A 27,963-nucleotide genomic window follows, 5' to 3' on the forward strand; every position below is an offset into this window, starting at 1 on the left:
AGCTTTTATCAGAGGGAAAAAGTACCTCTTTCATCTAATATGCGCTAGTCTTGTTAGTACATTTCAGAAAAAAGTTTGTCTTGATCTTAAATTGCAACACTTTGTACTACATCAAGCCAGAAGAATGGAAAAAGGCATTTATGGATGAAAGCTGACTTAACTATAACTTCACCAAGGGTCAAAGAATGCTTCTCATTCACTAATTAGGATATTGATCAATTACACTGTAGAGGTAATGGTATAAATGCTGTGCAATTAGCAATTCCCCTGTGGTTATTTGAAAACTAAATCAGTAGAGGAAAGCTGTCCCATATTTGTAAACATCTCTCCACTGTTTAATCAAAGAATAATAGTGAATAATAGTGTAGTCTACCTCTCTTGTGCTAGTAAAGACTCTTTACTCCCACACAGACTAGTACTTTTGAGTCTGGATATTTGCTTTCTTCACCAAGTCCCTGTAGTTTTACAATTGGCTATAGCAAGTCAATACACAAGTTCCTAGTTTAAATCTTTTCCCACCAAAAACAGCAAAGAGTTCAAAGTCAAAACGTAAAAAAATAAGAGATTGGGAGCATGCTGTATTTTACGTGCTGCGAAAATGAAAGATCACAATATCAATTTCTGTAGTGCAGTGTTAAACATCAAAAGTAAAAATTACATTATAAAGGAGAAGATATAAGTATTTTAAAAGCACTTACATGATGCAGATTTGATCACGCTTTCAGAGAAATTTAAGGTCAAATATAGAACTACATTTAACTATATGTAAAGTTATCAGCTACCATTCTACCAGCCTTATGCCTGTTATAACTCTACCCCAACTTCAGGGAAGCTATTTATGTGTTGGATCATCTATTTAACCAGAAACAGGTGAAGATGCAAAAGAAAAGTGTTACTAACAAGAAACTTAAAAGCTGGCAAACTTGGTAGGGGAGAATCACTGAATGTTGATTCATTTTTTAAACCTTTTCCTTGTATGTTGTCTCCTGGCCGCTAAAGGACTGGACCATGAGCTGAATGGTGTTACCTGCTTTTGTCTGGAAATTCTTACATTCTTGTATTTTTACAGACGACTGCTAGACCAAGTGTTCATTTGATTGTGTAGCATAATCAAGTACATATAAAGATACAAAAAGTTGTTCTACAAAACAAACATATCTGGAATTTGCTCAGTCCACTGGGATTTAACACATGAGCCTTTTGAAATGCCACCATGTCTACATTGGCCACATAACTCCTTAATTTCTCTTCCAAAAAGGTCTCTGGCAACCCCATGTCTTTGGCTGCCTGCAGGCACAGAAGCACTGACATGTAGTCAGTGAAGTAACATTTTCTTTGCTTAAATCCACAGATGTCCTCAGGAGACCTGTCACATTTACACAGAGCCAACCTTACCCTGTTCAGATCATGATATCTGTCAAGGCCATTTCTGGGGTGGGAAGACTGGCAAAATGAATGCTTTCAGAGGGTAGCAAACCAGTAGCCTAAATCTGGAACTGTTAAGGATGGAAGACCCCACAGCATGTTGTCAGTTGGGCTTTCTAATTCTCAGACTGAAAATTAGCATTTAGCTCTGCCTGCATCTGAGTTAGCATTTTTGTTTGTATTTGACACCATCAGTTACAACCCTGTCAGTTTCAGAAGGAAAGGAATGACAGACTTCTCTGCTAAATGGCTGCTGAGGTTATCACTGGTATTTAAAATGGCTGCTCAACAGCAAGCATAAGTGAGGCAGATTTAACTCTGCCACAACTCTGCAGTTCTACACAGCCCTTCAATTTGTGCAAGTTATAGCACCGTGCACTGCTATTGAATTCTCCTATTTGTCTTTTGTCTTCATATATAAGGAATTAAAGTCATAGGAAAATGAAGTAAAATTCTTATCTTACAATAGCTTTTGTTGTTACAGAATTAAAAAATTAAAGCAAAGGCTTGACATATGTTTTCTCGATGGATTCAGAGGAAAAGTGAAATAATGACAGCCTCAGAAACTGTCTGTTGGAAATGTCTGTTTAGAGGACCGGAAAGTTATTAGAATTTTCTAATAAATAGAAATAGATTAGAAAGTTCTTTTAGAGAGATGATACACCAAAATACTAGTGAGTAGGTGATAATTAAATTGACTTAATATGTAGAAAGCTTTAAATCATTAGTCAGGGCAGAAATTCATTGTTCAGATTTTGTTATGAAAATATCATCTACAAGCATACCCATCTGTACACCTACTAAAAATAATACTGCTTTCTGAGGAATTCATATTAACTGTTTAGTTTTCAGATGCAAATTCTGATTATTCTCACCCAGTGAGTACAACTACTCTCAGATATAAAGGAGGGGTATCTTTAACACCCACCCACTCCCCTTCACTTTCTGCAGACCAGGTTGTGTGTCAGGCAGTGAACCAGCCTGTTCCTGAGCAGTTCCCTTGCCCCAGAGTCAGCTTTCTCTTATTCTGAATCCCCCAGACTCTCTTCCTCCTACTTCTTTCTTACAGACATTGTTATTTTTGAAGAAAACGGTTGTTAATTGGCACAGACTTTCTCAGATTTAGTTTTTTCACAAAGAACTGTGGTACTTTGGTGTCCGCTATGCAAGCTGGAATAAAAGGCAGTTTGCTTTGAAAAGGAAAATGGTCAATTACATTTAAAATGGAAAATGAAATGGGATGAGAGCACAGGTCCACATATCAGAGTGCAGATGCCTATTCCATTAATGCTGACATGACCCCTGGTATGGCACTGACCCTGGGCCACTAAGGGTCTCACAGGCAATTCTAAGATATGATATGGTACTCAGTGTGGTTCCAGATCATTATTTACAAACGATATGGGTGTTTGTAAATAATGACCTGCTTTACAGAGAGAGAGAGCTTAGCTGTACAAATGTGAACTTTCTGGTCTTGAGTCAAAGCAATGGTTCTAGGTCCCTTCTATTTAATGCTATAGATGTAGCCATGACCTGTCACTAAGAGTTTCTAGATAATGTACTATGTCCAATATCCTATGCCAGCATTCCTCTCTTTCTTTAATTGACTTATTTATGACTTTGCAGCATGTAAACTCTGGTTTTGTCTATTCTTCATTTTCTAACACAGAATTCTGTCTGTGATTGCATCCCCTTTTTCTTTGCTTCTTCCCCTCCATCCTCACTGGTTTTGACAAGAAAAAATAACTGAAAATTTTGTTACCATTCTTATTTTGTTACCACTCTTCTTTGCAAAGACAGGACCTACTATACAACATTCAAGTACCTTTCCTCATGCTGAAAACAAAAATTTAATCTTCTATTTTGTTTATTTCTCTAGGAAATTTTTTCTTTGGTGACACTTGTTTCTCTCTTGCGTCAACACTTGAAGGTGTTCTACTGGTGGATTTCTTTTTTAATGTGGATAGTTAAGATGGAAATAACATTAAAATAGAGGACCATGCATGATTGTTTTGATAGACATACTTGTATCCTCAGATATCAGCAACCTAAAAAAATCTTTAAAATTTTGTTAAGGTCATTGTCAAGTCTACTAAGTGGTTTCTATAATGAATTCTTCATATGCAAAGGGAAGATGAGCTTGTGTAGCTGAAAACAACATTCTCAGTCTATAGTTAAATGTAACATATAATTTTGTCTCTACCAAGTCTTTTTGTCTGAGTGAATTCTGAGCACTTGAAACCCTTCTCTGGAAGGCATTGAAAGCTCTGAGCTCTGTCATGTTTTTATTCAGTCATTCTATAGAACTGTTATGTGATGTTTGGGAAGTTTTGATAATGTTACTAATGTGGTCCTGAGAGAAATCTTTAGTCCAATGAAGAGATACTCCTGTTTTTTCTATTCTTCCATCCGTCTCAGACATAGGGGACATAATGTTTCTCAGCCCTGAAACACTGGCTTCTGTTCCTATTAAAGATGCCACTGCTGCTGCTGAGTCAGCTGAAGGAATTATTAGGCAGAGGGTTTAAGAGCTGCCTTCCCTGACTCCTGGGGAGTTCCTGTGTGTGTGGTGTGCACAGCACAGGCCGTCCTGTCCTGCATCACAGACCCACGCGCATGGATCCCCCCTCGTGTGGCTGCTGCAGCTCTCCTTATTTAACCACCTGAGCTTTGACTGTGCAAACTGGACAGGATTGCCTATTTTGCCAGTTTCTTGGATAGAAAGTGTATTCCTGTAAAGTGTGCCCAAGAATGAGAAATTGCATTCTAAAATGTTTTCTTCACACAGTCTTTCAGGCTGTCCACGAGCAAAGAAAAGTGGAATCAGGATAGCACAAAGTAAGGAAGACAAAGAAGACCAAGAGCCAATTAGGTGAGAACAAATATTGTCAAAGGGCCTTGTATGTTTTATAGGTCTTACATATCTTCAGTGTTTTTTAAGGCATAAAAGTTATTGTGTGATAGTTATCCAAGGGCAGATGACCACATTGATTTCTATGAGCAAATCTAGTTTCTGTGCTGATTGTTTCAGCAAAGGATACAGCATTAGCTGATTGTTTCAGCAAAGGATACAGCAAAGGATACAATCATCTGTAATTTAGAAATAGTTTTAAATTCTTCACTTTCAAAAGAATAATCTGGAAATTAATAATATGTTTGCATACTACAGGTGAACCATGCATGCTAAATAAAGGTAGTTATGGGAATAGAGGATTGAGTGTTTATATGAGACTGCCGCAACCAATCTGATTGTTCATGCAGTTTGCAAAAGAAACAAATGCCTACCTATAGGTCTTGGTTTCTTCTTGCAAGGCACTCTGATTAATCAGTGGCCACTGAACTTGGTGGATTAATGGCTGCTTGGACCATTCAGGACCAGATCCTCAGTAGAAAATTGTAGGAATATTTTAATTCACAAACGGTGAATTAATTGGCCTTTAGTTTAGACGTGTGTTATGTAACAACACATTGAAAAAAAACAACCATAATTTTCTTTAAATGTTTCACCTTGAAGATTCTTACCTTTTCCTTCTAACCTTGATTATTTGGTTTTCAGTATACAGAGCAGTATATAGAGCTAATGTATGGTCAGATTCCCAAGTAAGAAAAACCGTCAGATGAATACAGAACTGCCTTCATTGGTTTCTGGGCTGTAGCACATAGTTTCATATCATCACCCCTATTCAAAGAGTGGTTAAAGGAGCTCAGCATTTCTAATGAGGTGCTCTGATTACATCATAACTGTGTATACATGACACTTTCATGACTTTAGACAAGTCTTCTTTGGGTTCCATACCTATAAATAAAATGTACTAAGGATTATACTAAGTAGAATTTTATGCTTGTAAGGGTTTTATGAACAATTTTGCTGCTGGTCAGAGCTCAGTAGCAAATATTTCAATTCCCCTGTGATATTTTCTATGATAAACACCTGCAATTCAAATACATGTCTCAGTCTTTTTGTTACAATTGCATAATGTCAGCAGCTGTGACTGCATCTACTGGCTATCCTCCTTAGAATTTATCAGAGAACTTTTTTTCTTCCAATTGTAAAGTTCTGCTTGTAATTTTACCCACTACAGGGTATCTTGACTACTTTTGTGACTGCAGTGTAGGATTTTTCTTTCCTTTTCGTATCAGGTTTATTTTGACTTTGTTGTAGAGGCTACCTGGTGTATAATGGCAAGACAATAAAGTTTTCCTCATCTGTCTGCTATACAGATGTCCAGTTCCTGGCTGTGATGGCCAGGGTCATATAACTGGAAAATATGCATCCCATCGCAGTGCATCAGGATGTCCTCTTGCTGCCAAAAGGCAAAAGGATGGGTACCTGAATGGCTCACAGTTCTCGTGGAAGTCAGTGAAGACGGAAGGAATGTCATGTCCAACACCAGGATGTGATGGCTCAGGACATGTCAGTGGTAGTTTCCTTACTCATCGTAGGTGAGTAACTATGACTTATGTTTTTCACTTATGTTTATTATTTAAATCAGATTTAAATACAGCTTTTTGTCATGGCATTCCTCTGTTCCTTTTGAGTTTCATTATTACACCAAAAAATAATCTGCTTACCTGTATTTGTCAGTAATTGGAAACCCAGACAGGCAAGTTTTTGTATGCAGATACAGACCTGCACTTGAATCCATAATATATAGAAAATTTTAGGGGAAAAATCATGCATGAGAGTAACTGTAAATTCCTATTGCTTTATTACATATTTCTGGACTTGGGATAATTTTATTTAATTAAAATTACCTTGGGGTAGACATTGTAAGACATATCTGAGTCCACCTTATTTTCAGAGATGTGAAACACATTCTTGATTCTCAAACATCAGAGCATGGAACTGAAGAATATTAGGAAAGAGCTCCATAAAATCAAAGTACTTTTATTCATTTGGTAATGAGCATTTTTGTTGAAAGCAATATATGTAGAATACAGAACATCATTTAAAACTAATGGAATGTAAATATTTGACAAAAGAAATACAAAGCTTGCTTTTTCATAAACTTGGCAAAAATACGAGAGCTTCAATGATAACATTTTCCATAGCTTGTAGAAGGAGGAGAAAGTGGTCAGTCTATTAGGGATAAAACCTGCTGCCATTTTAGATATTAGGTTATGAAGAAACAAGGATTTTTTTAAGCTCTGACTGGGAATCTAGGCCTGAAAATGACTATAATGTCAGAGCAAATTTCCTATTATATAATCGTTAATATAGTACTTCAAATATGTCAAGTTGATGTCCTAATTTGTCACCCTCTCCAGGCGGACCTCAGTTGAACTTCTGTACCCTTTAGTTAGCTAAACCAATTTGATCTTGTTTTGTAGTCAGTTCCAGATACAGAGGTGAAAAGTGTACTTCTTCCTTCTCTTGCCTGTTACTATTCCCTTTGATTCTTTCTTTCACAATCCTTTACAGCTTCACTCAGAAGCCTTATCCTTACTTCAGCCTCTCCAGACTTTGTGCACATAGTTCCTATTTATTGTTTAGGCTCGGAGTTGTTTTTCTACTCAGTCTTTTGTGGTATCTACCATGAAGGGATTCTGGTTCCTGACCCGAGGTGTTACCTGAGTAGCCAAATGTATTACACAGACTGCAGCTCCCAGAGGCTTTAGGAAGCAGGAGATGCAAAACTGACCATTTATGCAGATATCACATATGGCTTTAAGTTTCTGAATTTCAGTAAAATACCAGTATTAGTGTTTGTATTTCAGTTTGACTTTATTCATTATGGTGTAACATTTATCTAACTCAGAGACATCTCTCATTAAAATTTTGAAATTATTTTACCTTTAGCTAAAAGGTACAATATAATTACTGAGAGATTGCTTGCAAGGAGTATTCACATAGTAATTATGGTTTCAAGGAGAAAATGCTTGCAACAAGAATAACTGACTTCCAAAAGAAATGTACTGATACTAACTTAAACAATTTAAAGGGCAAATTGTGGGTAGAGTTTTTTTTAAGCAATGCTTTAATGAAAAAAACCCTAATACAGTAACCTAAATATGACATTTAGCTACAAAGCAACTATGTGTGTTTTTTAGTACCACTATCTTAAGTAGAAACAGACTTGTAAATGGCTTACTTTATATGATCAGTTTTTGAGCAAAAAGATCCATTGTTACAGAAGAGTACCACAAGGTGAAAGGTTGCTTAAAAAGACTGATGAAGTAGATTGATCCTACTTAATTGTCTTGATGTAACAAAGGGCCAGTATTCTAAGTTGCGAGCAAATTGAACAACTTCTTGAAGCTTCCATAAGCAGTGGTAATACTAACAACAAGCCATATTATTTTTAAAATATTACTAGTTCTTGTATAATTATTAAGGCTGTTAAAAGTGGTTGGTTCATTTGCTCACACAAAGAAAAGCATATGGAGCCATTTCAGATGCGTTTGGGTTACTTATGTGGCCTCCAGCTGCTGCTCAGAAAGGTAGGGCCAGTATAATATTTATCAGCCTTAGAGATGTATCTTCTCAAATAGCATTTCATGCCTGTATATGGACAACTGAATCAAACTCTGAATGTAGGATTGAACATCAGAACAGTTCACCTGCCTTAAGAATCTGCTTGTACAAGCTGTAGGATGCATTTACTCCACTTCAGGATCAATGGATCCTGGAGAGTTGTCCACTTCAGTGGACACCGGCCTTTAATCAGTTGTACCATAAATGTCACTGAATGTGTCAAAAGGGAGTGTTTTCCCCTGCCTACAAACAGGTACTTTATGCCATTGGAAGTGTTCTTAGGGCATGCTGTAGTTGGTATAGTAGGTGCAGTGGGTGTTAGTGTAGCTGTAGTGGGTTGACCAAAATGACTGAAGACTTGTGATACACTCCATTCTTTGATTATGACAGCTGAGAGCTGAATGTGCCTGGCAGGGGATCTACAGGGGTGCTGGTCTTGTTAAAGAAAAGGGCCCCAGAGCTCCATGGCAGCTTTGACACATAGTCAAAACAAGCAGATCTTTAAACCCAGGTGTCATAATCTGGAGCTCAATCCCACCTAAATCATAGACTCTCCATTTTCTTCATAAGGATGAAATATTCCCTCACTTCAGGTGTATCTATTCTAACAGACTGTGGTCTCATCTTCTACCACTAATGGCATTTTGCTGTACAGCCATGGCTGTAAATCTCAAATTCTCACCTTCTGAAGAGAAGCAATGCTATGCCAGTTACACAGTGAGACCAGATTTATGGACGTTCTTTTGCAGGTAGAGCTGGTTTCAGCCTGCATGGGGGGAAAGTAGGGCTGTGGCCTTTACCTGAGACAGTAAAAGCTCCTCAGGAAGGAGGAATTAATGTCTTTATTTTTGCCAGTACACCTTGCTGTAGTCCTGTTAGGATTTTTTTCCGCCCCAGTGGAAATATTTTTATATTGGAAGACTTCTCTGAGCATATATGTGCATTCATTGCATGTATAGTTGTCCTTTATGTCTTCTCCAAGAATTTTATGTTTTGCCATTTGTAGATAGCTGTTAATATGCTGTTATTAAAACAACTGTAATATTCTGGAAATGAACAGCAGACTGGCTTGTGAAAATGATGCCAGCTGTTGAATTTATCAAATGTATATTAGGTAAGATGTTTTTCAGGTAAAGATTTCTTAGAGCTGCTGTTGACATTGTACACATGATATCATTGCACTGGTATCAATGGATACTGGAGATGATCCACAAGGGCTGGTAAATCAATAAAGACCTTCTCCAGCTGGTATGTAGTCTAGAATTTAAATGTATGCATATTCCTACATTCCCACTCATGAAGCAGAATTAAGTAGCCAATGAAAAAGTCATAAATTTCAGTGAATTTTGAATCCTACCTTTTGATCAAAGGTTCCAACAAAAGTTTCTGATTTTTGACATTTCATTTTCTGCTTGCAGAAATGTCTGTGAATAGTTTTATTTTGTCAAGGAGTCTGCATTAGAAAAGAATGGAAACAGAGTTATCAGGAGGGATTTGAAGCATAGGATTAAGTGGGCTATGCTTCAAAAAGAAGCCTCTGCTAGGAAGAGAGGCCAGTGTGAAATTAGGTGACCTATCAGCAGTATGAAAATGAATTGGAAGGCATGTAAGCATGGAATCAGTAGATAGATAAATTAAATAGGTTATATAGAAATGTAAATTGCTTATTATACTGTAGCTTTGCAGTTTAGTTCTTGAACAGACCCTTACATCCCCATATTTGATTTAAGAAGATTTTTATGGAGGGCATAATTTCTAGTGCTGTGATCAGTGGGGGCTTTCTCAGAATATACTTGGATTTAGCAACCCTGCTCCTTAGCACAGAGAGGGAATGTGCTTGTGCTGACTTCAGTGGAAGTTACGTGTAGAAATGCCTTTTCAGTTCTTGCTCCCATCTTCAGCTCACTTTTATTTACATCGGCAATCACCCATTTAAAAAACATTAATGCAGCTTTTGAGTGCCCAATTAAGGAAAACTGTTGTGGTTTAACCCCAGTTGGGACCTCAGCCCCACAGAGTTGCTTCCTCCCTCCCAGCAGCATGGGGGACAGAATCTGAAGTGTGAAAGTAAGAAAAATTGTGGGTGGAGATTAATAGTTAAAGAAAAAGCCACACTCACAAGCAAAGAAAAACAAGGAATTAATTCCCTGCTTCCCATTGGCAATCAGGTGTTCAGCCATCCCCAGGAGAGCAGGGCTCAAGTGATGGGGTCTTGGGGAAACAAACGCCATCACTCCAAATGTCCCCCCCCCTTTCTCCTTCTTCCCCCAGCTGTGTATATTGAGCATGACACCATAAGTTGTGGGATATCCCTTGGGTCAGTTGGGATCAGCTGTCCCAGTTGTGTCCCCACCCAGCTCCCAACTTCTGCACCCCCACCCCATCAATGGTGAGGTGGGGTGAGAAGCAGAAAAGGCCTTGACTCTGTGTGAGTACTCCTCAGCAGTAAGGAAAACATCCCTGAATTACCCATGCTGTTTCAAGCACAAATCAAAAACACAGCCTCATACCAACCACTCTGAAGAAAATGAACTCTAGTCCAGCCAAAGCCAGTACAAAAAGATTTTAGTAGAGCTGTAATATACAAGATATGATCAAACTATAAGGTTTTTTTCCATTAACAAGCTAATGCTAAATAGAGATGAAAGCATAGAGAAGGGTGATTTTTCTTTAGTGAACCTGTATCCTTGATGAGGACAGTAGGACTCCAAGATTCATAAAAACATTTATAGAATGGGATTTGTATTTGAGCAGCAAGGGCATGCCACTGTGTTTGCAAGATGTCTAGATTTGCTGGGGGGAAGCAATCCATTTGCTGGGGACATCATCCACTGCCTTTTCCCTTCTGAAGGAATGTATGTAGAAATTATCAACTGGTTATGAGAGATTATTACATGTGACACTTGTTACAGGCTATCCACTTCATGCACAGGAAAGTTTAGTTAATGGTAAGGCTGTCAGAAAGCCCACAGGAAATTCACTCAGTTCAGCCATTACCACACATGCATGTCCTGAGGTGAAGGAGTGCCAGTGTTGTTTCTTTCAAAAGTTCTATGTTGTTCGTAGCTCTAAGTTGCACAACTGCATTGCTAAGCATGGGAACAGACAGATTATGAAAAGATGAAAAGACTAAAAAAAACAAACCCAAAAGAACATCAAGACAGGGGCTGCCCTCTGCAGCTGCTTTCTGGAAGCTGTCTGATACCTACACTCACATGGATCCTCAGAGGACCTCTAAGTTCTCAAACACTCAAAGGAGATGACAAATGTGAGGGAAGAAGGTTGGAGATGTAGATTTTTCATATGCAGATCCTTTTTCTCATTAAATATGCTTTGCTAGAAATAGATACTGCATAAAAATCCTCTGTGATCATCCTCAGCTTCTGGAGGGAAGATTTGCAAATACCACCTACAGTCAAACCTCCTGGTGCTTAGGACCATAGAACAGCATCTCACCCCAGGGTTTATCTGGGGTGCCAGGGTGCCCCCAAAGAGGCAGAAGCTCTGTAATGCAGATACTTTACAAAACACAGGCTAGTGGCTGCAAATTCTTTCATAAATTGTTGTAGAGCTTTCAATATTTGCCTGAAGTCACATCCTGTCTTAACAGCAGCATTTCTCAGCTTCAGCATTTAAAAACATAAAAATACTTATCATTTAGTATTATTATTAAAAATTTTATATTTATAAAAATTACTTATCATTAAGAGCAATGGCTCTCCAGCCTGTCCACTTCTTTTTGCATAGTGTGAGCCAAAAGCAAGCATCACGTTCCATGTGTGGCCTGACAAGCACTGAGTGGGACAATGACTTCTGTGTCCCTGTGGAGATGCCCTTGTTGATGCAGCCCAGTGCCCTGCTGGCTCTCTGTGCCACAGCAGCCCTGTTCACACTGAGCTTGTCATCCCCAGGACCCCCAGGTCCCTTTCCACAGAGCTGCTCCACAGACAGGTAGGTCCCAGCCTGTGCTGTGCTCCTGAATATTTTCCCAGGTGCAAGACCTGTCACTTGTTTTGGTTGAACTTCATAAGGTTCTTGTCAGCTCACCCTCGCAACCTATCCAGGTCTTCCTGCAGTGTGACCTCTGCTTCCAAAGAGTTCACTTCTCTACTCAGTTTGGTATCCTTGTCAAACTTCATCAGGATACACTTGATCCTGTTGTCCAGATCACTTGGGAAGATTGTAAACAGGGTTGTGCCCAGAGTGGATCCCTGGGAGACAGGTTGTGGTGGGTTGCCACTTTGAAAAGGAGGTGTTTACCACCACCCTGTGTGCAACCTCTCAGCCAGTTTCCCACCCACTATACAGATCACTAGTCCAGACCATTACACTTTTCTCTAGGAGGAGGCCATGGGAAACCATATCAAAAGCCTGGGAGAAATCCAGGTAGAGAATGTCCACTTGTTGCCTCCCTCTGCAAATCAACCAAGCAGGTTACTCTGCCACAAAAACCAAATTTGCTTTTGCAGGTTTGTTAAGCACAGCTGGCCCTTGGTGAATCTGTGCTGGCTTTTCCCAATCATGTGCTTCATCTCACATGTGATAGCCTCCAGGAGGATTCATTCCATAACTTTCCCAGAGACTGAAATAAGGCTAAAAAACCTATATGTTGTATTAAACACATTTACAACAATACATATACAGTAATATATTATACAACTATACTTATGCATTACAGTAATACGTTATACCAGTTACATTACACCAGCATCTATCTCTACTTGTCGAGGCAGTCATAACTCAAAGTAAATACCTTAAATGTCCCAAACCAAATCCCTCATTACTTGTTGGTGGCTCACCTATTCCCAGGTGTCTTGATTAGATAATCAGGTCTAGACCTCTTTGTGGCTTCCACGTACCACTCTCAGCTTCACCAACGCCGCCTCCCCCACTCCGTCCCAGTGGGTCACAGTTGCCCTAAACACTTTACACTAATACTTATACATAACAGTAAACCTTACAACCATACTTATATATAACAGTGAACACTACAACAACAGAGTCCATCCCCTCCAGGGGCTTTTCCTGAAGCACCCAGCCAGAAGCTTCTGCAGCTAATCCAGCAGCGATCCAATGAAGGATATTGCTGCCAGACTGCCACAGAGCCCTGGCATGTCCAAAGCTTCTCCAACCCTCTCCTGGGGTCTACCCTCCTGGGGTCAATCTTCCTCTGGAATTATTCATCCCCTCCAGGGGAACTCACCATCTTCTCCTCCTGCAGTCTTTTCCTGAGCAGCCTTCTGCTGCTTCTTGCAGTCTTCCTCTGCAGTCATCTTCTAGGCAGCCTTCTGCTAGCTCTTCTTGCAGCCTTCTGACTCTTTGTCCGGCTCCACCCTTTTATGGCCCTGGTTCTCAATTACTTACAGGTGTCAACACAGCTGCATCTCATTGGGGAATACTGTGCCCCCTTACAATTCTCCCTACACCTGTATATCTTTCTTTAAGCCCCTTTTGTAGGTGGAGTTGCCACTATCTCTCTTCCAGTTTTTTGGGATACACCCTGATCTCCACAATTTCTCAAAGATTATGAAGAGGCTTGCAACAACACTAGCCAGCTCTCCTCACACCCTCAGGTGGGCAATGTCAGGGCCCGTTGATTTGTAGTGCCAAGCTCATGTAACAGTTTGGTTGCAACTCTTCCATCAGTGATGGTCAGTCTATGTTTGCATCAACCTGGAGTTTTGCTCCCAAGGCCTGAGGCCCAACAGTGTTGGTAAAGACAGATGTGAAGGAAGTGTCAAGAACTGCTGCCGTTTCTGCATTGCTGGTGACTAATTCACCTCTCCCATATAACAGTGTGCCAATATTTTCCTTCTGTTTCCACTTGCTCTCTATGTACCTAACCATTTCTTGGAGTTTTTTTTTTACATTTCTATAGCCAGTTTCATTTTGAGCTGAGCTTTTGCTATTCCAGCTGCATCTCTGCATCCCTTAGCTACAGCCTTGTCATTCCCAGTGGATACTTGCCCACATTTCCGTCTCTGGTCTACTTCTCTTTTGGTTTTGAGCAGACCCGGGGGCTCACAGTTAAGCCAGTTGCAAGCATCCTTTTAAACACAAAGGATCCAAGCTGCCAGCTGGATTCTCAAGGTGCCCTAAGCTTCCAAAATACCCTATTTGTCAGGATTTTGTGTCCAGCAATATCTTTTGAAAGGTGTTCCTCTGTTGTACACTGAAAGTGGTAAAAACTTTGCAGAGAAAAATATCTCTCTTTCTATTTATGAAACATAAATGCTGTCAAACTCTAGATTTGTAAGAAGCTTTGAATATGCAATGCATTGAAGTATTTGATTGCATCTATTTCCAGCCAGGTCTCTTGTCAGGTCAACTCTTGTCCATGCTTTTATTTGTTGCTACAGTAAGTTGACAGAGTGCTGCATTTGTGTCAAAATTAATTCACTCTTAGTTCTCACTGTTTTTCTTTGGTAGGCTTTTTAAGTTGTTTAGGGTATTTGTTCATTTGGTCTTAATCTGCCTGTCCTCTTCCTGCCATTGATTTGTTTTGCTCTTTCCCATCTCTTAGTTTTTCCTACAAGCTGTACATTTCAATTCAGCAGGAGAACATCATACATCATTAAGAGTATAGAAGAACTAACCAAATTCACTGCATTTAACAGTAGCTACAAATGACAATGATAAGCATCATCATGATGGCATCATTAAAAGATGACAGGCATGGAAGTGCATTGACATTTCTAAGAAGACAAGGAAAGAAATGTGGCAATTAAATGTAATAATAATATACATAAAGAAAAAAAAAATCTGTGTGGTGGGTCCTGCAGTGCAAATGATTTTTTTTACTTAGTAATTTTGTGTTGACCTTAAATGAGAATGGCCTTCCTAAACCACTTTTCAACACCTTCCTCTTCCCATCCTCATTCTTTCCTACAGTGGTGTTCTGGACCTCTTCCCTTCTCAGTCCCTGTGGCTCCTGGTCAGTCTTCTTATTTCTGAGCTGCTCAGTCCCCAGTATTTGCAGTAGTTGGTGCACTGGCAGAACAGAACAGGCAGTCTCAGGTGTTGCTTCCAGCAAGCATTCTTCTGCTCCAGGCCCTGCAGCCCTGAACAGGGCTGCTGGACGGGAAGGCTCCCAGAAAAAGTACGTGGAGGGTCTGGTGCTGAACACTAACTCATCCATTTAGCATGTCCAATGGACAGTCTGTCAGAGGCTTGTAGCTCTGCCCAATTTACTTTTGTTTTCGTGAGGACAGCAGAATGCATCTCTAAACTCAGAGCAACACCCCATGAAATGTTTCTTGCTCCAATTCACAGACAGAGTTATTCACGGAATTATTTGGACTTCTTGTTCTTCTCAGCAGGGACAAAATAATGTAGATGGACAAAACAGTGGTATAGAAGTATATTCTGAGAAATATAAATGTTTTTCCTATGACATTTGGGAAAAAAATAAGTCTGGCCTGACAGTTACCACTGAAGATCTCAGTCAGATCAGTTAAAATTTGGGAAAAGTTACAAGTGACTAAATGCAGAACCTGGTTGTTGAAAGAGTTAGGCCCTTTGCAGGTGGTTCTGCCAGCTCTTTTCATTACAAGGTGGAAGAAGGATGGAATAGCGTTTTAATCAGCTGTACCATTTGTTGAACTGTTACTCTTGATAGTAAGATAATCTAAAAGGACTTAAGAGGTTTACTTACCTTGGGAAAGTCACAGAGAAAATAATATGAAATCTGTATTAGAAAAAGCAGACTGCACAATATAAACTAGAAAAATCATTTTGCTTAGCAGACCTGACAAATTACAGCAGACAGCAATTGTACAGGTGTTTGCAATGTGACACCTCCTTTATTTCAGGCACTTAGCAGAAGCTGTCTGGTTATAAGTCTGCTTGTCCTCATTCCAGACATAGCTCATAAAAAGGCAGAGAATACAGGATGACTTTTTAGATTTCAGGAGGGATTAATTTTCCTCTTGAAATACATTTTTCTCCTTGCTGTCTATACAAAGTGTTCAGAGAAATTGTGCTTCATTTTAAGTGCCAAAGTGAGCTGTACTTGGTCACTAAATAGATCACATGAATTTTTCAGCCACCTAAGGGCACTAATCAGAGGTGTGTAGCTAAACATACACCTTACCCATTTATACACAGAGAAGTCTCAACCTTTCTTCCTATTCAACAGCCCAGTAAATCCACTGGTCTTCAGGTCGTCTGTCCTGTTGTGGGCAGGAGAGAGGCTGATAATCTTTGCAGAAGCCAGCCCCCAGCTCCTGGGGCATTCAATTGTGTCCCTTTAAGTGCGTGGCTTAATGCTGGGGCCACCTGTAAAGTCGTGCAATGTGCTGCAGTGGGTACTCACTCACCAAAGAATAAATGAGAGATTTTTTTAACAGTTATTACACATTGGGCAGAAGCCAAACCTCTTTCCCTCTTCAGGGATGATACAGGTCAAAGCTCATTAACACATGTGAGAAGCCCACCCACGAAGCCTGTTTGCTGACTAAGCAGCCTCAGTTAACTGAATATGATGTAAATTTGCCAAGGGACTACTGTGCCCAGCTGAAGGGCAACTTTGGCAGTGCTCTTACAGTTCCAGCACTTCAAGATTCATTAATCCCTTTTCTGCTGTATATTTATGCCCCAGGGGGATTCCTTTCAAACTGAGTCTGCTCTCAAGGCTTTTTCTCTCAGCTTTGCCATGTTAACATTTCTGCATAATTCCTATTTTTGTTTTTCTTACCTGATGCCTGCTTTGTTCTTTTGTTATGAGGGATAGGCATAATTAAACTAAAACACTACCTTACCTTTTAAATCTCCAGTAAAAAAAACCTAAATACCTTCTCTTCTTCTGGGTGGCCTTTCACTCTCTCTTGATGTCCATTTGGTGCCTCTGACTGACCAGATTTTAATGCTAATTCAGCCCTCCCCCCACTAAAATAAGAACATAGTTCTTTCCAGAAAGTTTTTCTGAAACAATGATCAGATATTATTAAAATAATTTTGAAAAGCTTGCATTTTATTTTAATCATCTCGGTTGTATTTGTTATGGCCATTTGGGTAGTGGTTTGATTTTTCTTACTTCTGAAGCAAAGATTTATTTAAACAGAATAAAATCTCAGCTACTTTCCTCAGCACCTTTGGAAAACAACTTGAATTAGGAGCTGTCGCTTTCCACATTACATCAAGCTTTTAGTATTTTTAACTTAGATTTCCCTGCTGACTCAAAATTGAACTTTTTCACAGCAAGCAGTCAGGTGTGAGGTGTAAATGCACCCAAAGAAGTGGTAAATGCACCAAAAAAAACCCCAAGAACCCCAACCAACCAACCAATCAACCAACCAACAAAACCAACCAAACAAAAAGCTTTAGCCAGGAAACAAGACCTATAAAGGGCCACATTAATAAAAATCATTCTTTTCCAATGAAGAATTCTGAAATTGAGCTGAAGAGATTCTTTTTTTTCTGACACCCAACACCACACAAAGGCAGCTGGGGTTGTGTGGGGAGAAGAGATTCCTCAGTGAGTCGCAGCAATCTCCATGAAAACAGAGCTACCTTGTTTGCAGAACCTCTCTCCTGGATTCCCTTTGCTTCACATCTCAATAAAAACCTGGGGAAAAGCCAATCATCCTTGAATGTAAATAAAAATGAGTGCTGGTTTAGGGAGGGTTCCTTTTATCTCTGCTGGAGTTGTGCATAGCCTGTTTCATCCTTTAAGGTACATAGTAGAATTTACTCATGGGAATAAGGAAGTCACTAAAGCTGATACCCTTCAACATAGAAAAAAAAGAGTGGTTCATGGATTTAATATTAAACTAAGGAATGGGCTACTTTGATCACTGAGTTTGATCTCTTAACTTGAACTTCAAACATTAGCAAATAGTTGAGGAGTTTAGTAAGGTTTCAGCCATTAACAAAATAAAACAGTCATTCTCACTGTGATCTGTATTTCCCTGAATTTCAAAAGGATTTACATCTGGGGCTTGTTTTGAATATATCTCTAGTTAAAAGAGGTCCCTTGAAAGTGACTTCTTCCTTCCTCTAGTCTATAGACAATGCTATTTTTAATAAACACGAGAAGTGTTTCATTTTCTTTTTGAAAAATCATTGTGGTAGTGAACCTATAAACATCTTGCAGGGTTCATAAAATTTTTCCTCAGGATGCTTTTTGGGTTTGAGGCTGTGGTTTCTTTATACTCTGTTATTTCTTTCTTTGTAAACTTCAACAGTTGACATACCAAATACAAAATTTGTGGTTTATTTGACCTTTATCTTCTCCTTTCCCATATAACCTACTTTTCTGTTTGGAAATTGTTTTCTTCACTTGAAAAGCCAGGTGCAAATCCTCCAGCTTCAAGAGGGACTAAACTGCATCTGTCTACTGAGGAAAAAAATGTATTTAACACACAACTGGAACCCAGATAACTAAAATCGGTCACCCAAACAATTGCTACACTTGATCAGTGATCCTTCACTCTGGTGGCCTCTGTTGTTTGCATCCCTGAAGACAGTGCAATTACATTCTTGAAACAGTTCAGGATTTTAGCTCACATTTATTTAATCTAAATTTCTTGATCATTTATTTAATCTAAATTTCTTGATAAATGTGCAGTGAACACTACCTAAAAACCCCTTTAAAACTTTTTCACCCACTAATTTTCATTTTATTTTTGAACTAATTTCACCCTATTTCCAAATCTACTGAATATATGACGAAGCACTGATTGCAGTAAGATAACCACAGTGCTAAACCAGAAAAAAAATTCATTCTTCACCTTATGTTCAACTCTAATAGATACAATCACCATACAGTCTTTATAGTATTTTTTAAGTTATGGCAGAGGGTGGTTTTCTAGAATGATGTGCCAGACAATACTTTTCTTTCTCAAATTAGAGGTTAAGCCCAACAGTAGAAATTTATCAAGAGCCAAGACATATTGCATCCCAACAAAATAAGGTGTTGATGGTCATCTGGTTGTAGATACAGCAGAGACTCACAGCTCTTGGTGAATCAGAAACTTGGAGTCCAGAGTTAGTTTCTGGTGCTTCTCACAGCCCTGCCAAAATGCTGTGGCTTCAAGCCCTGTGGCATCCAGAGTTTGACAGAGATAATTCATGGTTTGGTAGGTTTATACCAAATATAAACCATTTATACTGAATCTATTACAGCAGCATCCCAGCAATACTGTTAGAAACTCATTTTTATTATGGAAAGAATACTCAAGTATGTTTATATGTTCTTACGATTTCTTGTGTGTATGAGAATAATGGCAGGAGCAAGTGAGATAACTGTGATTAATTTTACTAATTATTTGCTGGAATGAATGAGCTGCAGAATTGTGTAAAAGTCAATGTAAAGTTTGAATATCTATGACAAACATCAACTGTAAAGGCTTCAAACTTAATAGAATATCCTGAGCTGGAAGGGACCCATAAGGAGTCAAAGTTGAAGTCATCGAAGTCCAGACCCAAGAATCACACCATGTGCCTGAGAGTATTGTCCAAACACTTCTTGAACTCCACCAGGCTGTGACCACTTCCCTGAGGTGCCTGTTCCATTGCCCAACCACCCTCTGGGTGAAGAACCTTTTCCTAATATCCAGCTTCATAGCATACTTAATGCAAGGATAAGTATTATCCTTAACAAAACTACTACCTAGATATTTTTCATAGCCTTTTTTCATTTCTGAGATATTTAAAGCATGTATTGCATAACTCTTAAAGCACTGAAATAGCTCTCACTTATATTCTTTTGTTTGCCAGTCACAGGAAAAAAATAAAATCATATCTACTCCTGTGTCCTTCTGTCCTTCTGTCTCCTTCTACCATTCAGTCTTCTAGAAATCTCAAGCAACTCTCAGTCTCACTGGGATCTCAATTCAAGCTTTTTGGTTAACATTATACTTCTGTAGGGTTCAGCTTTTGTGCAACAGCCCACTTTTGGTGCAACACTGCCTTCACTTTGTTTTTCATCTTGTCTTCCCATATATCCTGAGTTCTTTTAGCTGTTCTCAATTCAAAGAGCGGTTGCCTTCAGTAGAAGTAAACATAGTCAATAAGAGAAGAGGTAGAATGTTCTTGTGGAGTAGAAGCTTATTCTAAAAGTCCTAATTTACTTTTTAATTACTTAAAACAGTTTTAGGTAACTTAATTAAGAACAGAGCAAAGTGAAAAGGGTGCACATTGCTATCTTTGACTAACTCATTTTTGAAGAATTTAGACAAGTTAAACAAACTGTAGTAGAAGTCAATACTCTTAATTTAGGTTACTAACTTGGTATCTGCTTCACTGAAACTGAAAGTGCCTGACTCAGGAAGGTGATCTCATATGCTTACAATACAATATATAATTAATGAAGAGACAGATTTGCCAGAAAAGATCTGCAGATGAAAGCAATGGCATGGTCTGGCTTTGGCATCTTCCTCTGTGGTGAGCAGGATACCTTTGGGAGTTTTGAATGCTTTCTCAAATTGCAGAAAGCCACTGGAAAATTTAGGACCATATGTTCATTCACAGCCTCTTCTAAGGACAGACATGTAACAAGCTAAAGGTAGTCATAGAGGTGCATGATGCACAAGTTAAAGCTATGCATCTAAGGATTGGGGAAGGAAAAAGAGGAAGTTTATGGATTAGGAATGCAGATGTATCGCAAAAATCCCATTTTGGTCATAGCCCTCCTTTGTCCATACATATTGTATTAGATCACCAGTGGGTTAGAACAAAACTAATCTGGCTACAGAATGTGGAAGCCTTCTGCATCTTCACTAGTATTCCCCAAAAAGAGGCAGCCCTTTGCTTTTCTCTTCACTAACTTGTGATTCATCTGGTTGCCTCCAGAAGAAGGTAGATAATCCATGCAGAAGGACTCTCCGGCAGTTCCAGCAGCAAGGATGGAGCACAGCACCCAGATCTTTTTGGTTCAGTTTAGGCAGAAGGGTGCCTGAACTGCAGCCAAGCTGTAGGTGCCCCATATCCCAGCAATACATCTCTCTGCAGTGGTGATGGGCCACAGACAGTTGCTGTTTGGCATCTAGAATGTGACTACCCTGTTTCGTGAAATAGGAAAGCTTAGTATTGCACATATAGAACCTTGTACCTGGGGCCTCAGGGCGAGAGTGCACCTTGGAGCATCCAGGGCACAGCAGTGGAGAGATAACCTTCCAGACTAGCTGAGAAGATATCTACAGGTTTAGGCAGTCCTGAAAACTTAGTGTGTAGAATCATGGCCTGACAATAAGATTGGGTCCTTGGCACCAAAATTTGGATTTAGGCACACTGAATCATACAGTAGATTTCTAATACTTCAGGACAAATTTGATTTGTTTGATTATTTTTCTCTGCTCTCAGATGTGCTGTTTTAGGATTCAGATTTCTTGTTGGTCTGTTTGAATGCTGTACCTATAGGCTGTTTGAGGGGTGATTTTATTTTGAGGGGTTGTCATCAGTCAGGACTTTTAGAGAGGAAAAGGCTGCAGAACAATCTAATGTAGTTGTTTTTATGCCCATTGATGCTAACTACTTCTGAAAAAGAGCGAGGACAAAATACGCAAAAATTCATTAAATCAACTGAAAGGTTACAAAAATGAAGTCAGTTAAATGATGCAGAAACTTTGCATATACTATCATCCCATTTCTTTCTCTGTGCCAACACTTTTTTCCCAAAACACCAAATCCTCTCCTTCTTAATCGTCTTCAAGGCTCCCTTTGACACATCAAGAGAACAGTTGTTTACAGTCACACACTGAGTCCACAGCAGACCTTGGAGTAGCAATTTGGCATTCTACCAACTAGGCTACAGCCAAAAGCTACTAGGTCATGTCATTTCTTGATACTACAAGTATTATTTTATTATACATCTTCTTAGTCACAAAGCTGTATAAAATGTTGGATTCTTTTGCTGAGAAAATAATTTTTCAATATATTTTCCTAAGAGCAATCCTTTTTTGTATGACTCCACTTGATAATAGTAGTCCAGGCTTTTCAGAGAAATGGTTTCAATAATCAAACTATACCTAAATGAGAGGACTTTATTTAGAAAGAAGTTGCATCTTTACTTAAAGAAATGCTTTTAATCAAAGATACCACTTTTCTCCATATTACAGAGGGATTGCTTGTGCATTAGATTTGAATCTGATTTGCGCAATTAAAAATTGTAAAAAAATTATTCTTTTGGATTTGGAGAGGAAATATAAATGTGCCTCTAATGCAATGAAAAGTACATAACATTAACGAGTTTGCATGGATATGAAAACTGAAATGTTGAGGCAAGAGGAAATTGTTTAGCAAGCTTTCAAATTCCCCTCACTAAAGCTACAGCTTCCTCAGAATAAGATTTTGGTTTTCCACCATTGAATTAGATTGAATATGTATTTTCTCTTATCTGCAATAGTGAAACTACATGAAAGATGTGATTTTGGAAAAAGGGGGTAATTTGGTGTACCATTACTTGTTAAGTACTGAGCACTGTCTGATCTGTATTTTAATTTTTACAATAAAGACTGCTAAGACTGTGTTGGCTATCAAACTGTTTTGTGCAATGTAATTAAAAAGCTTAATATTTTGGCAATGTGAGAGAGAAGAGATAACTGAATGTACATCCATAAATGTAACAGATATGCATTATAAGACATATATATCCCCCATTAAAACAAGGTCGTTTCTATTGGAATTGCTTCCTTGGGCTCCACCAAAAAGCCAACACATAAGTTACGGCCATTTTAAGAAAAATATTAGAAAAGGGCAATTTAGCTAGCTCAGTAGGTGATATTCACAAAGAAAAGCAGCTTGTAAGAGCTAGTCATTTGTATATGAGAGGTAGCTCATGTCCTCTTCTCTCAGCATTCAGTTCCATGTTTGAACATTTGAATCAAAAAAGGGAGGAAGTTCAGACAGGGACACATAAATTCAAGTGGGAATATTTAGACAATAACTGCTTTTAAAATAAAACGTTTTATTAAAAGTATTTTGTCTTATGAAAATTGAACTGTATATCTGACTTCTACATTAGCTGTCTATGCAAAAAGATCTTGGAAGAAAAACAAAACAATGAAATCACTACTGGTAAGTCCTTCATTTTTTCAGACTAGTGCACTCTTTCAGTGCTAGGCAGTGAAGATAAACCATGTCTCTGATACTGTTTTTATTACAGGTTTGGATTACAGATTTCTTTTCAATGACCTGTCAAAATTAACAGGCTCCTTGCTGTTCACAGTTTATCAGGATGCCCCAGAGCTACTTCAGCAATGAAGAAAGCAAAGCTGTCCGGAGAACAAATGCTAACAATAAAGCAGCGGGCCAGTAATGGTAAATTTTTAATCATTAAGATCTTAAATACTGATTCTCTGTAAACTAAAGTTACTGTTACTCTTTTGCCTTTTTTCCTACATGTATAAATCCACTCTATATAAATTGTGAATTCACTGTCAGTAGAAGTGAAACCAGGTCTTATGCTCTGGAAACCTGAGCCAGGAGTAGAGCAGTCAGACTGAGTTATGTCTATATAAATCTAAAACTCTAAAATATTTCAAAGTAGAATATACCATTATAATTTGCTGGTTCACATTTCATTCATCAAAGGGCAATAGTTAGTCTTATATTGTTGCAGGATTCAGAAGAGAAAAAGGGTTTATTTCCAGAATTTCAATTCCTCCTGAGTTCCCTTGAATTCATTTGGACCTATGGCTCTATAACCTCTGGCAGATGGAGATGGCTTTGTGCCATTTCAGCTCCAGTAAACTGCAATTCTTCCTGGGAACCTTGAGTTGCAGGGAAGATGATGAAGGTACCTTGGATGAAAGTCAGGATAGTAGCCTGGTAGTTGAAGTGCAGTAAAAGCAAAATGTAGTTCAAGTAAGTAATATGATAAAAACTTGTCTGGGAGGTGCCTAAGTCCTGAATTTTCTTGGAAAACTTAGTGTGTGGCAGTGCATGCCTTCTTAACTGGTGTACACTGCATGTAGAGTCGCAGAGCATTTGAACACAGTGCAGGAGGCACCTCAGCCCACATGGCCAGCGCATCTGGAGAAAGCAGTGGCTGTCTTTGTTCAAGAGTTTGTAACCAGGGAGTGAAAGATCTGGATGTTATTTTCTCTACAACCTGGGTACTATTGAAAACTATAAGTGTCTGCCATGCCCAGGAAGAATGCCTTAAGGAGTAATATGTGGATATTTTGGCTACTTGGACACATGGCCTGCCTGAGCAACCCCATGGACTTCTATGATGGGGTGACCACATCAATGGACACAGGAAGAGCGACAGATGTCACTTACCTGGACTTCTATAAAACCACAGCCATCGTCTCCTACAACATCTTTCTCTCTGAATTGGATACAGATGGATTTGATAGGTGCAGTGTTAGGTGAATAAGGAATTGGTTGGATTGTCACATCCAGAGGGTAGCGGTCAATGGCCCAGAGTCCCAATGGACATCAGTGACAAGTGTTGTCCCTTAGGGGTCTGTACTGGGACCAGTGTTATTTAATATCTGCATTAATGACATAGACAAAGGGATTGGGTGCAACCTCAGCAAACTGGCAGATGACACCAAGCTGTGGTGCAGTGACACTCCTGAAGGACAGGATGCCATCCAGAGGGACCTGGACAAGCTGGAGAAGTGGCCCATGGGAATCTCTTGAGGTTTAACAAGACCAAGTGCAAGATGCTGCACCTTGGTTGGGACAATCCCCAGCATCAACACAGGCTGGGGATGAGCAGATCCTGAGCAGCCCTGCTGAGAAGGATTTGGGGGTGTGAGGGGGGTGAGAGGCTGGACATGACCCAGCCATGTGCCCTCACAGCCTGGAGAGCCAAACCTGCCCTGGGCTGCATCAGAGGCAGCGTGGGGAGGGGATTCTGCCCCTCTGCTCTGCTCTGCTCTGCTCTGCTCTGCTCTGCTCTGCTCTGCTCTGCTCTGCTGAGACCCCACCTGCAGGGCTGCATCCAGCTCTGGGGCCCCCAGCACAGGAAGGACATGGACCTGTGGGAGTGAGTGCAGAAGAGGCCACCAAGACGACCAGAGGGATGGAGCAGCTCTGTTATGAGGAAAGGCTGAGAAAATTGGGATTGTTTGGCCTGGAAAAGAGATGGTTTAGGGGTGACCTAATTGCAGCCTTCCAGTACCTGAAGGGATCCTATGACAAAGATGGAGAGGGACTTTTTACAAAGGCACGTAGTGACAGGACAAAGGGGAAAAGGGCTTCAAACTGCAAGAGAGTAGGTTTAGATTGGATATTAGGAAAATACTCCTTACTGTGAGAGAGGTGAGGCACTGGAACAGGTTGTTCAGAGAAGCTGTGGATACCTCTTCCCTGGAAGTGTTTCAGGCCAGGCTGGATGAGGCCCTGAAAAACCTTACCTAGTCTTCCCTGGTCTGGGAAGATGTTCCAGCCAATGGCAGAGGGGTCGAAACTAGATAATCTTCAAGGTCCCTTCCAACCCAAGCCATTCTATAATTCTATGATATCTTTCCTATCAGAGTCAGGCACTATGGGGAAAGGTATGAAAGATTTATACCAGCAGAAGAAGGAGAGTGGGAGCACCAGTTTCTCTGGCTTTAGGTGTTCACACTTTGACGTGAAAAAAGACAGATCTATCTGTCTCGTCCCAGGATAATTTTATGCTTTGTTATGTTAATTATAAAGATAAATAAATTAAACTGACACAGTTTATTCCTGTCTGAATTCTTAGAAATGTAATTAACTTTAAAGTTCTGTTGCTTTTAATATTTATTTCAAAAAATGTGAAAGCACTTCCATTTTAAAATTACTCCATATATTGTTATTTAATAACACCCTTCTGAACCCTTCTGAACCATTCTGAGCCATCGTCCAACATTAAAAACAACTGCAGAATCACAGTATATCCCAGTACATCAACAAAATTTCTCTTTGTTGAGAAAAAAAAATTCTGAATTAGTTACAGCTTCTCTTGATAATGGTGTAATATGAAGAGATTACCATGTTAAGATTTTTTACTTTCCTTCAGAAGATCTATAAGTGGACACACTATTTAAATAAATTACATATGACAGTGGAGCGAAATTTGTTGCTGCAGGTACATTTCTTACAATATAAAGTTAAAGGTCCTTTTGATCCTCCAGGTATTTTCAATGGAGAATTACTGCAATTTTTAAACTAAAAGTAGTTGAAAATATACTTCTTTTTAACTGCAGAATAAAAGTTTGAAGAATGCTTCCTTTTTTGCTTGAAATAAATTAATTTTTAAATATGGAAATAATTAATTCACTGAACTCTGATTTAATTATTTTAACACTCCTTTTATTTTTATGTCACACAGGTATAGAAAATGATGAAGAAATTAAACAGTTAGATGAAGAAATCAAAGAACTAAATGAATCCAACTCCCAGATGGAAGCTGATATGATTAAACTCAGAACTCAGGTAACAGTTTTATGAAGCCCTAAATTCAAGCTGCTTTTTCTACATGACTGATTAAAAAATATAGGACATTTATTGTTTCCTTATATATTAAGATATCTATGCATAATTTACTATTTATAAAATCTGAAGACAGTGTTCATTATGCAATTTTCACATCAGTTACCAACAGTAAAAGAAACCAAAAAGAACTCAGCAAATACATTCTTTAAATAATGGCAAAACATGACCTGTCATGGTCAGCTTGGTATTTCCCCTTGATAAGGCTATGCCTTTCTGATAGTAGTTAAAATATTGTGTGACAATATGGTTGTTAACATAAGTTACAAGGTGAAGGAGCCCAGATGAACAACATGGCTTTTGTCATATCTTACAGAGGAAATTTAGACAGAGAAGTGAGTATCATGTGATGCACTAAATGCAGCCCTTGGCAGCAGTAGTCGTTCCAGCGATCCAGATTAATTCTTTTTTCATTTTGTATAAATTTGTCGGGGGGAAAAAAAAGCAGAAAACATAACATTAGACTATTAACTAAAATCCCATTATTCAGTAGTCCTAAAACTGGATGGAAAAAGCAAAAGAAGAAAATTAATTGAATTCCCCTAAAATTTTTCAGTGTCCAGCATAGATTCTGGTGCTTGTCTCTTCACATGGTTTGAGCACAGACACCAAGAGTGAAATTCACCACAGTCACCATTTGTCAGTCTTTAGTCCCATGATGATAGTCACTCAGTTGATTTCCATGGAAACAGAGTAAACCACTCCTTGTTACTTCGTCTGCTGCTTGTGGAGATGGGCACCATGTCCAGGATTCTCCTTCTCCTCTTGTATAGTCATAAAGGCAGGATCTACTTCTTCAATTCAGGTTATATTTGATTTCTAAACCTTAGCCAGATTGATACTGAAACCTCACTTCTACTTTATGCCTGTATTCAGAGTTCCACTGTCATTATTCAGCTTTCATAGGATTTGATTCAAGGTTTACACAGTTTCCTGATGTGACCAAATACAACTGTAGGGTAATGAGGAGAAAATCTGCAAGAACATAAAGCAAGAAGAATAATCAATGGTAGCAAAATTACATATATTTACTCTTGAGAAATTTGAATCTGGCAGCTTCCAATTGCTTTATGTTTTCTTCTGCTTAATACACTGTAGATGCTATTTACATACAGACTGATATGGCTGAGTTTTTAAAAAACGTGAAGCAGTTTGGCTGTTACATGTACATTAGGTAAATGCTATAGTTGTCAGTAATTAACTGCACTTTTAATTTTATATTTGGCCAGATGGATTGAAAAATAAAGCCATGATAGCACTATCACAGGCATAAACATGTATTGAGTTTCAGAGATTTATCTAGGAATTTCATATCAAGCTTTGATCTGAAATGAGTACAAAAGGCATACTTTAGTGGTCTCAGTTCCAGCTTTCATTCTTCAGACTAGTGCCACTGCATATTCTTAAAAGTCAGATTAGGCACTTGTGGGACCACTGAATGTTCTTGGTAAGAGAAAGCTCAGCTGGTGATTTTACCAATAAGTTAAAAGGATATTTTTCACACTTGAGTGCAGCAGATTTAGAAAAAGGGTAGATTAAAATGATTAATGGGATTTTAAAAAGTAGAACTACAAGAGACCACGAAAACATTATTTTGTCTACCAGTCACCTTTACTTCCTAAGATGTTCCTAAGCTAAACCTGACAGGTGCT

General features: G+C 38.9%; 1 protein-coding gene across 16 annotated transcripts in view; it reads left to right on the top strand.

Annotated features, from left to right (window-relative positions):
* The window catches only part of MYT1L (myelin transcription factor 1 like), a 310,332-nt gene that overhangs the window by 276,424 nt on the left and 5,945 nt on the right, over positions 1–27,963 (top strand). For 12 of the 16 annotated variants that reach the window (XM_030946699.1, XM_030946700.1, XM_030946697.1 and 9 more), the window contains 4 exons: positions 4,214–4,297; positions 5,647–5,868; positions 23,067–23,158; positions 26,151–26,260. In XM_030946699.1, the coding sequence (XP_030802559.1) occupies positions 4,214–4,297; positions 5,647–5,868; positions 23,067–23,158; positions 26,151–26,260 (508 nt within the window). The remainder of the gene's footprint in view (positions 1–4,213; positions 4,298–5,646; positions 5,869–23,066; positions 23,159–26,150; positions 26,261–27,963) is intronic. The other 4 variants (XM_030946702.1, XM_030946707.1, XM_030946714.1 and 1 more) reach the window with 1 other exon arrangement.

This window comes from Camarhynchus parvulus, chromosome 3, assembly GCF_901933205.1.
Source record: "Camarhynchus parvulus chromosome 3, STF_HiC, whole genome shotgun sequence".
In the NCBI taxonomy this organism is placed as follows: domain Eukaryota; kingdom Metazoa; phylum Chordata; class Aves; order Passeriformes; family Thraupidae; genus Camarhynchus; species Camarhynchus parvulus.